This window comes from Medicago truncatula, chromosome 3 (assembly GCF_003473485.1).
Source record: "Medicago truncatula cultivar Jemalong A17 chromosome 3, MtrunA17r5.0-ANR, whole genome shotgun sequence".
Lineage (NCBI taxonomy): Eukaryota > Viridiplantae > Streptophyta > Magnoliopsida > Fabales > Fabaceae > Medicago > Medicago truncatula.
In genome coordinates this window covers 452263-469198 of record NC_053044.1, presented here as the reverse complement: position 1 = coordinate 469198, position 16936 = coordinate 452263, and the positions used below count along the sequence as shown (strand labels likewise).

Genomic DNA, 16936 nt, shown 5'->3' with positions numbered 1-16936 from the left:
GTATGAGAGATAAATATGGCGGTTTGTTCACCTGTTTATTTCTTATACAACAACTAAATAAGTGTTCCCTTAGTGCTTTTTTTTTTTTATTTTTTTTTAAGAGAGATGACTCTTGTGAAAGAGGTGAATGGCTACTTATGGAGGCTTACATTGATTCTAATTATGAAGGTTCAATGAGTGATAGAAGATCTACCGCAGGATATTATATCTTCTTGTGCGAGCATCTTTTTGTTTGGAGGGAGTAAGAAGGAAAGTGTAATTTCTTGATCAAATGTCGAGGAAGAATTTAGAGCTACGACACTAGGAACATGTGAGCTACTATGTATGAAAAACTTATTCTAGATAATTTAAATATAAAGTGTGAAGACTTCATGAAGCTGTTTTGTGACTATAAATCAGTGATAAAAGAGAATCTGAACCGTAGATCGATGATTAAGCCCATTAAATATTGCATACTCTATTTCATTCACTAATAATTATAGCTCAACTGACAAATGTCAAAATTGTAAGGCCGGACGTCGTGATCCGAATTCGAACCTAGGACCTCACAGTTGTTTGTGAGTTTAATTTTAGTGGATTACCACTTCTTTCTAAGACAAAAAAAAAATGATCATAGATCGTTGACAAATGTGTTAACCAATGACTTACACCAAGTAAAAGATTTAACAAACTTACTTGCAATATGGACATGATAGATTTTCATTCACTAACTTGGGGTGTTTATTTAGCTCGTTAATTAAGCCCATTATTGCATACTTATATACTTTAACACTTTAATGATCATACTCAAATTACATTTTTTTTAAATAATATTCAGAAAATTACTCCCAATTCGACACAAACGAAAACTCCTCATTTTCTTACGAAATGGCTACTTTTTGGGTGAAATCAAATGAAAGATAGGACGCCTCAAAGGGAAACATTTTCGCACACTTTTTTTCATAAGGGAAATGTAGGTTGTCTAGACTCTGTCTCAATCTCTACCACAATCTTCTCGTTCTTCCATCTATTCCATTTCTTGCATCTTTTTTTTTTTTTTTGTTATTTTACGGCGATGTTTAATTAGCGTGATGGCAGGTCTACGAAAAAGTTACATGGTAGTCTTAATATGCAAGGGAAATTTTGAAACGATATCTGAAACTAATTCAAGTTTTGAGGTTGAAATTTACTAAAAATTGATAGTTAACCACCACAAAAAAAAAAAAAAAAAAAAAAAAAAAAAAAAAAAAAACTGATTTGTGGTCAACTTTAAAAAGATTTGTGGCTTCTAAAAGGCCCTCAAGAATTATTGGCAAAAAAGTTTTAACAAATTGTAAAATTCAAGTATGTTCTTATTATTGGACAAAAAAAGATCTTTCATACATATTTTATTTGAATCAGTATATAACATACAAGTTCAACCGCAAAAGAACAACAAAGAAGCCAGAGAAAAAAGGAAACACCAATACAAATTTCTAGAGATACAAACTTTGAATATTCACAGTTTCAAGAGAGCCAGAGCAAATAATACTTAATATTTGAATGGATTAATTCCTTGACGAAAATGAGGAAATCTCTCTGTAAAGGGAGGATTAGATGTAGCAACAATTATAAAAAGTAGAAACTATATTCGAAAATAAAACCATAAACAAGTTATAAAAAATTGTCAACACAATTCAAACTCTTCCTTTTTTGTGTTTTTACTATCTTCAATTAGTATCAGATTTCAGTCTCTTTTATTAACCACTTTATCGTTCTATATTAGGTAATCATAGGGAAGAATCAAAATTATACTCATTAGAATAGCCAGAAACTATATTTGTATAAAACACTATTGTGAGAATACTATAGGCTAAGAAAACAGAAGGAAGAATCAAAATGATTATCCTGTGATACATAGAATAGCCATAAAAAATGAGAATGAATGTGAATTATATTATTAGAATATGTAAATAAAATAGAATCATATCTTTTGCCTTGGTGATGCTCTAGAGCATTTATAGAATATCGATATTGCAGCTAGGAAATTTCAAACTCATTTCAAAGACATATTTGAAAAACCATCCTAACAAACGTGAGTCTATCTATTAACTTGTTCAAACTCCCACAGTTGCACTAATTGAACATTTATTTGTGTTTTGAATTTGGTTGACTTTCCTGAGACCAATCACGAGTAAACAGCAATATAACATGATCCTTTTTATTCTGTTGAGAATAATGATAACCAATATTTTAGTTCAATTGTTCGTTAATGTTAGTTAGAGAATATAGTTGGTTAGGGTACTAGTTTAGATACTATAGAAGTCACAAAGTTGACTCATTTGTACCTCTCTTTCATTTTTCTATCATTTCAACTACCATAAATACAACAGCTTTGTAAGTTTTTTTCTCTCTAGTTTCATGGATACCATGTTTCTTAACAAGGTATTAGAGCATGGTTGATATTGTTATAGTTGGTAATTCAAGTTAGTTAGTGATCTAATCAAGTTTGTTAGGTTAATCACATTAGAAATCTAGTTATTTTAGTTTGTTACAAATTTACTAGATTCAAGCATAAGGTTGTTAGGGTTTGATAGATTACTTGTCTTTCAAGCAACTTAACAAAACCATATATAAGCTCTTCTCATGTGTATTTCAATAATCAATGAAATCACTTCTTTTACATTTCTATTCTCACCATTCATCTAGTCTTTCTATTCTCTCAAACCCAATAAAATCAAAACCTTAAGAAAAACCCTAGCTTAGCTTGTTCATCAAGATTAAAGCTGGGCTAACAGCCACCTTGAAGAATATTTTCCGCTGCATCTTCTAAAGAAAATCTAATTTTCTTGTCTTCATTTTCTAGTCCATTTCTAAAATCACTTTCCTTTGATTTCATATATTTTCTCACTCAAATTCGAGTTCACTTTCTTGTTTTCTTTTTCTTTGTTCAATTGTGTTTCTCTAATCACATAATTTACGTTTGCATCGATTAATCTAATTGTTCATTCATTTTCAATTTTGTGAGATCCAGATCGAATTCTTACATCTTCTTCTTCGTTTAAATCTCTAAAGCATAAGATTCTTGTCCATTAATTGTGGCAATTCTTTGTTCGATTCTGTTAGAACTCGTTATTGTCATTTTCCCCTTAAATTTGAGCGATCAATTTTGTTTTTAAATCCGTATTCATCATCAGCGGACTCTCTTTTTTAATCATGTTTTGAGATTCCGTTTTATCATAGTTTTTTTTGTGTCTTTTTCTCAATTTTTAGGGCTTCAGGTTTGTGTTTTCCTTTCACCTTTGCTTTCGATTCACTCTTGATTTTCAATTTCATTTTCATACATTTGTTCAAAATTGGATCCGAATTCAGTTTCAATTTCTTGTTACGTCTGTTCTTGTTTATGCGATTACGTCTATCTTTTGTGATTCTCGCTCCAATTATGTTTTGTGAGTCTCGGTGATAGCGACGATTATGTTCGCAAAATTGGTTCGACCTTGTTTTCACACTTTTTCCCCAAATTTTAGGGTTTATGATTTAGGGATAATGATTCAAGACAATTAATTTTACTTGAGTTTCTAAATAAGTGCTCTCAATTTCAATTTTTTTCTTTTAAGAATTTGTGTTGACTATGTTATTTTCTTGGAGTGTTTGCCGCATTAGACTCGGTTCATTTCACATATCTTGAGCACCGAAGGCTTTATGTGGCAATTGTCGTGAATCTTCATATCGTCACCGTTCATGGTAATCATCTCTTTGTATGTTGAAATTCTATGATGCATAGGTAGAGGTACGGGTACCTGTACGTAATACAAAAAACTTTAAAAAATGAAGGTATGGGTACGATGTCATAAAACATCAAAAAAAAATCAAGTGAATTACAACCATTGTTGTTGTAAAAACATGCTTGGAAAAAAATCAATTTAATAAAAATAGTATAATACTGTTAGTATTTTAATCATGTGCTTAACTAGAGATTTAGTTTTTTGAGTAACCTCGTCCACAATTTTAATCAAAAGCAAGAGAGAGAATTGAAATACAATAAAAAGGCAAAATAATTTTGGTTATTTTTCCACCACCTGTATATTTTTTCTGCATCAACTATAACAAATCAACTAAGTAAAAATGGGTATGGTTCGGTATGTACATTACAAGTATCATACGCGTACCCGGTACGTACCGGTACTTCTCCATGTTTGAAGTACCCATGCTTCAGAGTTCTATTATCTGTTTATGCACTGGACTTCTCAGTTTGGAGTTAATTTATTGGCTGCATTACTGATCAACTTGAGCTTAGGTCTTCTTGAATTTTAAGTGTTTGATTAGTGTTGCTTTCAATTTTTGTTTGGGAGTTGGCTCGTTGTTTTGGAGCTATGCTGTATAATCTTCTCAAATATATTGTTGTTTGATATTTAAGAAACACATGATTGAATTGTATGATATGATTTAGAAAACATGAGGTTTTACATTTTTTTCATATTTAAGGAGGGAAAATACAGTGCAGACACAATTTCATCTATTGGACTTCAACAACATGGGTTGATTATACTCGAACATGCATTATAAAGCCTTTTAATAGTTATATATTAAAGTTAACTGAATTCAAAATTTGTTGATGTTGGTTATTTTCAAGGGCTCTCTTTTCCTTGTGTAGATGTAGGGCCGTCGTCCACAATTCGAAGGTCTTGTTGTAATGTTGACAATTTTCATTTAAAAAGTATTAAAAAAATCTAATATCACCTAGAGTGACAAACATCTATGTTGTAGTTAAAAATACGAGAAAAGATTCAAACATGACTTTTACCGACAGACAAATAGGCATTTACCTATGGACAATGTATAATTGACAGCAAAACTGTTGAGATCCAGACTTTTAACTACAGACAGAATGGCATTATTTACCTATGGACAATGTACTGTTTTTTCTTTTTTTCAAATTTTGGGGTCCTTTAAGTTTGTGGCCTTGTGTCAAGGATCTTGTTGCACTTGCACAGGACCGTCTCTGTGTTGATGGGTTCTACTTTGCACTCGTTTTCTCGTCCTTAAGTTCTTTTCCTTTGAGTTTTCTTGAGAAGGTTTTTAACGAAGATGTTGAGTACCCTGGTTATTCTTGCTTGAGTTTTTACCTCATCCTCCAAGAGCTGTTTTTATATTGTTTTTATTTAATAATAAAAATTCTATAGTGATGAAAATGGTAAACCAAAATGTGTCGGCATAGTTCTGATGTCTTTCCAATAAAGAATAGTACACTGTAATTTTTCTTAGTCAAGTACTTAGTCACTAAATTCACACATTTTAAGTTTAAAAAATTGGAAATTCAGGATTATAATCCCGATCCTTACAAATATGTCATTGATAGATACCAATCGAGTTATACTTACGAGACTACACTAATAATATTTTTTTTAATAAATGTGAAAATGACAACATATTTATAAAAAGTCATAAAGATATAGTAACTTTTTTATTTTTATAGTAACAATTTCTTTTTTGGGAATGTAGTAACTAATTAAGTGGTACTAATGAATTAACTTGAATTATTAAATGAATTGATCAAGATAGTGGTAGTGCGTTAACATCAAGCATAATCTTAAGACATTGCCACCGACCTAGTCAACTTTGTGACCCCATATTATTATTTTTTTTCCTTCTTAAGGATTCCTTGAACTCCCATTACCTACCGTCAATGTCATCACTCTTAACTGTGATCCCTTTTTTATGTGTCCTCTTTCATTTGTTTTTCAATAACATTGAACGAATTAAGCTAATTTATAACTGATAAAATAGCAAATAGTTGAAAAGTTTGGTTATTGCTTAATACTGATAACTGAAGCTTATAGCTGATTGAAATCAAAATGTTTGATATAATTAGCTTTTAAAGTGACTCATAGATATAAAATGACATAAAAGTATATATGTGTTTAATTTTTTTTTATAAATTTTATTTGTAAGCGTTTTTAACTACTATATCTAACTTACAATAAAAAAACACAAACATTCAATTTATTTGAGTATTTTTCATCTTTAAAATGATAAATGTTTTTTTTTTGACAAAAAATGATTAATGTTATATATTAATTCAATTGAGGTGTTTTTAACATTTCACTTTATTATCATATCTTTTTATTTTGATATTTTTTAAAGAATATATTTTTAACAAGAAAAATGTTAAAAAAAGAATATATTTTTTAACATTTCACTTTATTTATTTTTATTTAAATTGGTAAAAGAAAAAGGATGGTAAGCCCTTTTTTTTTTTTTTTGGTTACATTTTGTTAAGCCCTTTTTATTTAACTAGGTCTTTTTATTTGAAATGCTAGTTCCCAAACACTTCTTAAGTGCAAGCCCTTCATCGTAAAAGGATGGCAAGTTCATTGTGGAACTAACTACTATGATCAAATGTCTTGAAAATTTTATTTTATTTAGAGAATTGTAGGAATGAAACCTAGTTACCTTTGAAAGAGAGAGGAATCATGTATGACCAAATATTTTTTTCTCTTTAATGCACCAACTCAACCATTGCCAAATGCAACCCCTGATTAAAATTTGATAACAAGTTTAGTACACTTGTTAAAAATTCTCATCATCCATAAAGTACTATTTATATCTTTCATGTTTATTTAATAATAATTCTAGAGTGTTGTAAATGATCGGTGACAACCAAGAAGCGTCGACATATTTGTGATGTCTCAATTTGTCATGTGATGCCTTAGCTTTGTCATTTGTCAAGTAGTCGAGTGACCAGGTTCACACAATTTAAGTATGGAAAAATGGATCATTCGAAATTCGAACTCTGATCGCTACAAATTACATAAGAGTGGTTGACACAATTATTTTCGACGTGCATTCAGAAAGTGATTATTTGATTTACAAAGTGTGAGACATGTGTAGATGTTATAGGGTTAGGTTTACATTCATATTCAACTATTCGGTCATACGACATCGAATCAATCAACTATTTTGCTCCAGATTAAAAGTCGATTGATACAATGAATTTTGTGTTGGTAGGTAGATATGTCAATGTACCATGATGAATAGTTGGAGTTCTATGATCTATATCTTAAAAAGTATACCGTCAATCAATATGAACCACTGAATGAACAATTAACAAAGTCTAATCTTGTCATAACTTTTACTCGTATTTGTAATCCGTTTATTAAATTGTTCAACAACCAAACTTCTTTTTCCTTAAAAAATAAAAAATAAACTTCTTTTAAACTTGATTTAAAAAACTGCAAAACTTAAACCTGACAGTAACTATTTTTTTATTTTTTTTTGGAAGGAAGTAACTAATTTAGTGGTACTAATGAATTAAATTAAATTATCAAATCAAGCATAGTCTTGAGATGTATACTCATATATATTTATAAATGTGATTATCAAAATATTTATAACGTGGTCCCAATTTGATGAAATTAAACTAAAAAAAGACATTGACAACGACCTAGTCAACTGTGTGACCCCAATTAGTTTACCTTCTAAAGCAAGTTTCGTCAATTTCAGGGATTCCTTTGAACTCCCATTACCTTCAATGTCATCACTCTTAACTGTGATCCCTTTTTTATGTGTCCTCTTTCATTTCTTCTTCAATAACATTAAATGAATTTTGCATAGAAATTATGGTAATTGAGTTTTCTTTAGTTCATGAACACACGTATTCAACTTCAAGGTGGCACACCAACATGAAAATGTGGCTTATATCTGTATGAAAAATAGAGAAAAACTTCCAATAGTTCACACTTGGTAGTGGCAGATAATCTGGAATATGAAACTGACTTAAAATTAATATGGTTGAAATTGAAATGAAAACAATTAATAACGTGAAAATATGATAAGGAGACAAAAATTAGTGTTAATGAGTAGGTCCACCTTACTTATAGCATTTAATTTGATGATGCTCTTCATGCACTATAAATATGGGTGTTGTTAGAGCATTTTCTCTCATCCTTTTCTCAAGTACTGTTAACTAATTAACAAAGATGAATTTCAAACCTTTTGTTTTGCTGATACTTCTGTCTGGTGTGGTTCTCATATCTGCAGTGACGGCTTATGAAGATCCACCACCAAGCAGAAAGGATGAAGAGCTTATGGAGTGTGACAAGCAAGAATATGGTAACTTTGATCTCTTTATGTGTATTATTTTAATCCGATTGATATATAATGTGAATGATGGTTATTTAAGTTAATTGTGAAATATTATGCAGTTTTAAGTGGAAGGAAAATGACCTTAGAGCCACTTCATGGTGGAAAGTGTAAAGGAAAGGGAGGCGGAGGTTATGGTGGTGGATCTGGTGGTAGTGGTGGAGGTGGCGGCCAAGGAGGAGGTAGTGGGGGTGGAGAAGGAGGTGGAGGAGGTGATTATGGTGGAGGAAGTGGAGGTTCTGGTGGAGGCGGTAGTGGTGGAAGTGGAGGTGGTGGAGGAAGCGAAGGAGGTGGGGGTAGTGGTGGAAGCGGAGGAGGTGATCATGGCGGTGGTGGAAGTTCAGGTGGGGGAGGTGGAAGCGGAGGAGGAGGGCAAGGTGGTGGAGGAAGTGGTGGAAGCGGCGGAGGTGATTATGGTGGTGGAGGAAGCGGAAGTGGTGGTGGAGGTGGTAGTGGAGGAGGAGGTGGCGGTGGAGGAAGTTCAGGTGGGGGAGGTGGAAGCGAAGGAGGAGGGCAAGGTGGTGGAGGAAGTGGTGGAAGCGGCGGAGGTGATTATGGTGGTGGAGGAAGCGGAAGTGGTGGCAGTGGAGGAAGTGGAGGAGGAGGTCACGGTGGCGGTGGAAGTGGAGGAGGAGGTCACGATGGCGGTGGAAGTGGAGGAGGTGGTGGAAGCGGAGGAGGTGGTGGCAGCGGAGGAGGTCATGGTGGCGGTGGAAGTGGAGGTGGTGGAAGCGGAGGAGGAGGTTATGGTGGTGGAGGAAGTGGAGGAGGTTCTGGTGGAGGTGGTAGCGGTGGAAGCGGTGGAGGTCATGGTGGTGGAGGAAGTGGAAGTGGAGGAGGAGGTCATGGTGGTGGAGGAAGTGGTGGAAGCGGAGGAGGAGGTTATGGTGGTGGAGGAAGTGGAGGTGGTAGTGGTGGAAGCGGAGGAGGAGGTCATGGTGGCCATGGTGGTAAAGGAGGTCATGGTGGTGGAGGCAGTGGAGGGGGAGGTCATGGTGGCCATGGTGGTGGAGGAGGTCATGGTGGTAGTGGTGGAAGTGGAGGAGGAGGCCATGGTGGAGGAGGGAGTGGAAGTGGAGATCATGGTGGTGGGGGAGGTGGTGGCGGTGGAAGCGGAGGAGGAGGTTACGGTGGTGGTGGAAGCGGAGGAGGAGGCCATGGTGGTGGAGGAAGCGGTGGTTCAGGTGGTGGTGGAAGCGGAGGAGATTATGGTGGTGGAAGTGGAGGAGGTAGTTCTGGCGGCGGAAGTGGATCAGGTGGTGGTGAAGGGAGTGGTAGCGGAGGAGGAGGTTATGGTGGTGGAGGAAGTGGAGGTGGAGCAGGTGGTGGAAGCGGAGGTGGTGGTGGAGAAGGCAGTGGTAGTGGGGGAGGTTCTAGTGGAGGAGGAAGTTCTGGTGGTGGAGGAAGCGGTGGTGGAAGTGGAGGAGGTGGTGGTGAAGGAGGTTCTGGTGGTGGTGGAAGCGGAGGAGGAGGATACGGTGGTGGAGGAAGTGGTGGAAGCGGAGGAGGAGGATCAAGTGGAGGTGGTGGAGGCGACGGAGGCGGTGGAGGTTATTAAAACAATGTTATATGAGACCTTTGTATTTTGTGGCAGATATAGAAAGAGTATATCTATATTCTTCAAGTTTCTTTTATCCTTAAATGTTTGTCATGAGTATTATATGGTCTCTTGCTAATGTGTAGCACATAAATTATGAATGAAAAGAATGGAGATGTTTAAAATAATCATATTAGCATATTTCCATGACTCATTGCATATTTTAATTAGAGATATGATATTGAAAGTACCTTAATTTAAATTTAAACAATGTTCAAAGACTAACTAAGAAGCGTTTGAATAATATATCACTTTTATCATTTTATTTCCAAACAGAATCAAAATGTACAATTTTGCAAAAATGAAGTATCATTAATTAATTGGCTCCAAGTTTCTGATTTAAAAAAGAAACAAAGAATTGACACAAGTTCAGTTTATTAAAATAATTGGATAACCCTTTGTTATTTTGCAAAGTGGTATTTTGAAAAGGAGTTTGGAAATTTGATTACATAAAGGAAAAGGTGGATGTTGGATTCTATTGAAACTTTGTTACAAAATCAATAACATGATGTAGTTTCAGAGTTTCATCATTTAATTTATGTATTATGTTACTTATATTGTGCAACTTCATTTAGACGACCAATGTCACCTTAGAAAACAAATGAAAAGACATTTCTTATTTCAAAATTGAAGATACTGCACTTATATATTTATATGGAAGAGGAGTGCTATGAATTAACTGAAAACATAAGAGTAACTCCCAGTAACAATGGAATGGTTTTTACATAATTGAAAATAAACAAGGGAAATGATAACAATAGGAGGAAAAAAACTTTTAGAAATAATAGTTATTTATTTCCTTTTTGAATTTGCAAATGCAAAGTATGTTAAAGAGTTCTTGGGTGCTTGTGATGTGTTGTCTTGATGAGTTAAAAGTATTTATTATGAATATGTCTTGATGAAAAATAATCATATACATTTCCTCATGTAGATCACCATGAAATATTGCATTTTTTTTATGTCATAGTGCAGTAGTTATCTGTTGAAATGAGTAGCTAATGCTAGTAAAATTATGAAAATATAGTCTACATAAATTTGAGTGTATCTTTCTGTGCATAACCTTGTGTATGTTCCTTTATGCATTCATTTCATCTTTCCTAGCCTGCCTCTATTCGCTTTTAGACAATGCTTCAAAAACAATATGACAAAAAATTTGTGAGGAGACAATTTATTTGCAAGAGAAACATAGTGAGATAATGGATGCCAAGCTTTTTTGTGCATTGGCTTTCTAGCATTCCTTACAGCAATAGGATGATCCAACTCACCGGCCACTAATGGAATAACTGTGAGGTTTTGCAAAATCATCATTGATTCTCTTGTGAGATAAATATTAATTATGGTTCAACCATAATCTTCTTACAAGAATTTGAGTTGTTTTCATCCATGAACATGCTCAGAAAAAACAGAAATTCTGAGAAGCATTAGCTGGAGAACATCAGAATAACTAGTTGGAACAACGTCGAAATTTTATTATTAAGAATTTCACATTAGAAGAGATAAGGTGTGAGAGCATAAGCTAGATCTCACTTTCCAAGCTGATTTTATAAGTGGTTGATATTAAAGTTTATCAAAGATCAATTAGATCATGCATCTAACGAGTGTTGAGTTCACATATAGTAATCTATACAATTCAGGTTTCCCTTTTGTGAACTTAATTCACCTAAACAAACATAATTTAGTTCCCTTAGGGGAATCCAGTTTACGAGCATAGCTATATATCACTATTGCAATTTCACGAAAGCCCCGTCACCATTAGGTTTCCCCTTTGGCACGATACAGGATCGGTTGGCAGATTTCATGAGTGGGTCTCTATCTAAAAAGCAATTATATTTTCTTTCTGACGTAACCGTTTGCAGTCTCCACTTCAAACATTTCTTTGTACAAAACAACACCAGGTCAAGCTCCAATTCAAAGCAGCATAAAATCCAATATTCCATTTCACAACCCATTCTACGAAATTTTATTCCACAAAGTTAAATTGAAAATGATAAGAAAATCAGTCAAAATTGAAGAACTGATTTATATGTTGCAGGCTTTGGAATTTGATCTTTGTAGCAATGCAATTTAGGAGGAAGGAAAATAGATCTCATCCTTGAACCGAGTGAAACTCGGAGACTCAGCACGTTCCGACTCGACACAAACGTGCAACTAATGAAACATAGTTTTTGGATTGAAGACTTTGCAATGAGATAGATAAGGAAGTCGATCTTCCTTCCTACGGGTAGTCCAATGGATGGTTCGGATGGATATGAATTAGGAAGGAAATGGATGGATCAACAAAGTCCATTAATTCATACAATTCACTAATTTTTTTAAAAATAATCCAATCCAATCCATTAAAAATAATTTTGTTTTAGTGGATGGATTGAATAAATTTTGTTCTTGCTGGATTGGATCAATATGTATTTGGTGGATCAAATTGCCACCCCTGTTCTTTTCCATCCTTTCACGCATTTTTTAGAATCAAGAGAGCTGGCAAAAGATAGTTGTTTTCAGCGTTTTTCCCTTTGTTACCCGATTTGTGTTTACTCATGAAACAATACTTCAGGAGATTAAGCATAATTTCCTTCAAATTACATTTCACTTGTATAGGAAGTAACAAACATCTCCTAAAACTCACAAACACATATGCAAGATCCCAAATTCAAGAAATAAGAGGCAAAAGAAAAGCCTATTATTCGTGTATAAATCCTAAATTTTAAAAATAAAAAAAAAAGAAACAAAGAATTGACACAAATTCAGTTTAGAAAAATAATTGGATAACCCTTTGTTATTTTGCAAATTAGTATTTTGAAAAGAAGTTTGAAAATTTGATTACATACACAAATTGTGCATTTGCATTTGCGTAAAATGGGGGAAGAGATTAGCGAGATCTTCAGGTGGATTTCAGGGGTTCCATAAATTGTGCATTTGCGTAAAATGCAAGGAAATGCACTATTAAATCAAAGCGACATACTTTTTGAAGGTCATAAAGCTTTAATAGAGCAACTACTAGGCCATCACAAAATAAGTAATATTCACCTAGGGGTTCTGGTTTCCATGCGTCAAGGTTGCAACGAAGCAACTCATGTGTGAGATAATCGTTGTTGTAGTCATGGTTTGGCCTTTGAAGATTGTGTATTATAAAACAAATTGCACATCATTAAGAGTGCAAAAAAGTGAGATTTGTGAGAAATTCAATTCTATTCAAACAAATCCTACAATTCAATTCTATTCAATAAGGCTTCGCTGGACCCATTCTTCGAATTTGATCATAAAATTAATGTTTGAGAATGTCAAAGGAGACAAAAAATTGAAAACTACTAGCATGTAAATATGTTGAGTTTATATTCGTCATTATTCACTACATCATATTCATGTTTCTTCAGTTGATTGTTGGATGTGGGTATGATATGTGGAGGTTAATGCTTTTACCTGGTGACTCTGAATCTATTGGTGTATGATCCACAAGATTCATTTATGATCTTTAGTCTTTTTTTTTTTTATACGCAAGTTTGCATTGATATCATTTTTAGTCTTTTTTATTTTATATTCTAGAACTTTTTTTAGAGAAGTCATGCCAATTTGTTTTCTAAAACACAAGATTCAAAGGCCAAACCATAACTGCACAAGGATTAGCTAGAGATGATAATTCATCCCTTATCGTCTACATTGCAATCTTGAAGCTTGTAAACTGGAATCTCTGTAGGTGCTGCTCTTCGAAACAAGCACAGCCTTGATAAAGCATGCTGCTTTGGTAATGGTATATTAGTATATTTCCTTGCATTATACATGATTATACAATCGAGCTTCTAAACAATTTATTTGCTAAATCAGTCCTGAAATTGTTGTACTTTTACTCAAGTTTTCATTTGGGACTTTTTGAGGTTGTACATTAGTCAGCTGGTCCGATTCTACCGCATCAAGTCTTTCTTTTGTGTGGATAAACTATAGTTCTATGACACTTTTTAGCAGCACTTCTCATCATATCATATCCACAACAGGGTCTCGTGCACATCATCTGCGAGATTCAAGTGATCGAAATTTAGCTTCAAGACAGATTATACATTTTAAATTTGTAAAAATTCAATTTTTTAAAGCCCTCAGCCTCAGCTACATGAATTAGATGCTTTCTTCATTTTAGGATAGCGTGCAACTGTATTAGTTGAGTTTCTGTTTTTTAATTGTAGATGATAACCACTTTGAACATAACGAAAACAAGATTTGTAAACTCATTTGCCACATAAGAAAATAATATATTTATGACTCATTGGGGACCAACATTATACAAAATACTAGGCTTCAAACAAACCATGCAAAAATGAGCCGTTACATGATGATATTGTACAAGACTACAAGTAAACAAAGCTTATTATATGATATTACGAACAAATATTTAGTGAGAGAGCACTTCTACGGTGCAGTCAAACTAACTTTTTTGGAAAAGTTATTTTGTTTAGCCAATAGGATAGCTGTTGATGCCATGTAGTTAATGTACTGCTCGTGGACAATTGTAAGTCTAAACTTTTCCTTATTACAAATTAGTCCTCGTAGAAAACTTTAATTACTTTGATTTATTAACTTATTTTATTTATTAATTATGTAGAAACTCTTTAACCATTTTTAAATTACAATTTCACTTTCCTCTTTTCTCGTCTCCATCTTTCCTCGTCTCCTTCTTCCTCGTCCTTCTTCATACAAACATGAATTCACACAAAAGTAAAAATTCAGTTTCCTTCGTGTTTCTTTCGTTCGTGTTCTTCATATCTATCCAATTCATATGCCGAACGAAAAATCACTAACTCATATTCATCTTCCAATCTCAAATAACGGTATTCTTGGTATTCATTTAAAGTACTGATCTGTGTTAGTGATTTTTCGACCTCAACTCATCGTCCTCAAATTTCGACCTCAATCTTCCTATTCATTTAACTGTGTTATTGGTATCCATCTTCGGACATCATGGATCTCATTTAAGATTAGGGATTTTCGTCGTCTTCCAATTTCATGGATGTCGCCCAGATTTTCAAAGGTAGTTTTTCGCGTTTGCTTCAGTTAATTAGTGTTTTTGTGAGAATTAAATTCGATTCATCTAAGATTATGGATCCAAATTCATAAATTATGCAGTTAGTTATACCTTTGTCATTGAGTCTCAATTGACTTCGACTCATTGAATACAAGGGATTCAAATTAATTGAAGATTAGTTATACCATTGCCATTGAATTGGGCGTTAGTCTCAATTGAATCAAATTTTCACTGAAATGTGTAATTATGGATTAAGGATTAATATTTGACATGTTAACATAAAATGAAGATTGTGTAATCCAAATATATACTGTAATTTGTTTCAAATTATGTACTCTAGTTTAGGTCAGTTCTTTTTCCTAAGTATAATTTAAGTCTTTTTTTTTTAAAGTTCTTTTACAATTGAGGAAGCCATTTCCGGTGGATTACATGTTAGCTATTTGTGGAAATGCTTCCCTCAGGGAGCTTTAATCTCCTGGCAAAAGTGGAATTTTCTTCCACTTGACCCAAGATGACAGATTTATGATTAAGACAGTCAAAAAATCCGAAGTCAAGGTTTGTTTTTGGTTGTTAAATTGAAAACATTTTTCCGTGTTCGTTCAAACTGGTATAATGTACATCTGTATTGACAGCTAACTTTTGTGACTATAGGCACTTCTCCGGATGCTTCGAAGTTATTACGAACATGTTTCTCATTACGAGAATTCGCTTGTGAAAAAATTCTATGTGGTACATCATGTCAAACCAATTGGAGGCCAGAAGGTATGCCTTTGATGATAAATTATTGCTATTTTAAGGGGTTAGTCTGTGAGTTGCAGGAACTGATAGTTTGTTGTTATTGAAAATCAGACCCGCTTCATCATGATGGGCAATGTTTTCTGCTCAGAATATCCAATCCATGGACGATTTGACTTGAAGGGATAAGACTGAAGAAGAGATTGATGAAACTACCACCCACAAGGACCTCGATCTCATCACGTAAGTTGCTAGTTTTGTTCTGGTTAACATTTTTTGTGCTGCTACTTAGCGATGAATTATCAAATATATATGTTAAATTAAAATTTCTTTGGTATAATTCTCGAGACAAATTGAGAGGGATTGCGCTTTTTTGGAAACCGAGGGAATTATGGATTACAGTCTTTTGGTCGACATTCATTTTCGTGATGATAATACTTGTGACAAAACGGGATTATCACCATTTTTCTGCGCACTAGTACTCATTAATATCTCATTTTCTGTGCATATTGTAGATGAATATTATGTAATAGTAATTGAACTAAGACTTGTTATATTGTTTACCCTTTCAGGAAAGCATGACTCTTATCAGAGTGAAAAGTTTATGCGTAGTTATCGCTTCCTTGAAGCAGAACGCTACAGGACAATGATCGAGTCAAAGCTCTTCATTTTTCCTAGAGTATAATTTTCTGTTTTGATGTTTCTGGTGGAGCAGTGCAGCGCATTTGCTGCTGCTCTTTGCTTGGGAGCTCTGTTTTTTTTTTTTTTTTGCTTTATGAGTGTGTTATATAGCCTTCTGGTGTATTTGTTTTGGGGACGTGTTTGTCCCATTTTGCGGTTCTGCTGTTCGGTTTCGTTTTTGTGCGGAATATTGGAAAGTTTCCTTAATATCATGAGGTAAATCATCCTAAATATTTAGTGTTAGTACATATCCATGAATGGTTTTAAATACAATTACATATCCAATACAATTGCAAAATTCCTCTTTGGTGCGCTCAATGCTTAAGCTCACTATACAGTGCCAAGTAAAATTTTATTGAATTGATAAGATGAGTAGAAACAACAAAGTTTGATTTCCTAAGTTCATGATTAAAGAGACTTTAATATCATCCCAAGAACCAAATCATCCTAAAAGATCAACTTTCATAAATCAGAAGGTAAACTAAAGAAAGGATTGATTTTTTTTATTGAAAAAATTGATCTTAGAAATTGCAAAAACAATGTTGAGAAGTAAATCATAACAAAAAGTTAAGGAGTCACTAGAAGTCCATGAATATTGGTTTAAAATACATACACATCACTTACAACAACAAAAATAGAAAGAAAGAAAAAAAACTTTTGGGGGGAGACTTCAATCAAGATACAAGGAAAAACCTTAAACCAGCAAATGTTCGTTATAAAGATGAATAGAATAATAATTAATTAACCTAGACTTCTCATTTCTAAGGATCTCACTCTTGTAAGGGGTAGTTTCTACTAGTACATTATCTTCATAACCA

At 33.8% G+C, this 16936-nt stretch overlaps 1 protein-coding gene and 1 non-coding gene across 4 annotated transcripts; both read left to right on the top strand.

Annotated features, from left to right (window-relative positions):
* The first annotated feature begins 7881 nt into the window (after window positions 1-7881).
* LOC120575812 (glycine-rich cell wall structural protein-like) lies at window positions 7882-9724 on the top strand. Of its 3 annotated transcripts, XM_039832387.1 has the most exons (4): window positions 7882-8070; window positions 8163-8435; window positions 8577-8981; window positions 9033-9724. In XM_039832387.1, exons 1-4 carry the CDS (start codon window positions 7938-7940, stop codon window positions 9656-9658), a joined length of 1437 nt encoding a protein of 478 aa, XP_039688321.1. In that variant the 5' UTR covers window positions 7882-7937; the 3' UTR covers window positions 9659-9724. The 3 variants fall into 3 exon arrangements, with proteins under 3 accessions (XP_039688321.1, XP_039688320.1, XP_039688322.1); XM_039832386.1 differs by having other exon boundaries at window positions 8577-9724; XM_039832388.1 differs by having other exon boundaries at window positions 7883-8070; window positions 8163-8417; window positions 8781-9724.
* Window positions 9725-14328: 4604 nt separating this feature from the next.
* LOC11419399 (uncharacterized) lies at window positions 14329-16381 on the top strand. The gene is made up of 4 exons (XR_005645462.1): window positions 14329-14708; window positions 15354-15464; window positions 15552-15680; window positions 16010-16381. It is a non-coding gene; the product is annotated as an uncharacterized protein (transcript).
* Window positions 16382-16936: the final 555 nt, after the last annotated feature.

What these genes read in the sequence shown, in the direction of transcription:
- LOC120575812 (XM_039832386.1), top strand. Translation starts at nt 7,938, where the DNA reads ATGAATTTCAAACCTTTTGTTTTGCTGATACTTCTGTCTGGTGTGGTT. An exon ending in GTGTGACAAGCAAGAATATG is followed by an intron (nt 8,071 to 8,162) that starts GTAACTTTGATC and finishes AATATTATGCAG; the next exon opens with TTTTAAGTGGAAGGAAAATG. An exon ending in AGGTGATCATGGCGGTGGTG is followed by an intron (nt 8,436 to 8,576) that starts GAAGTTCAGGTG and finishes GTGGCGGTGGAG; the next exon opens with GAAGTTCAGGTGGGGGAGGT.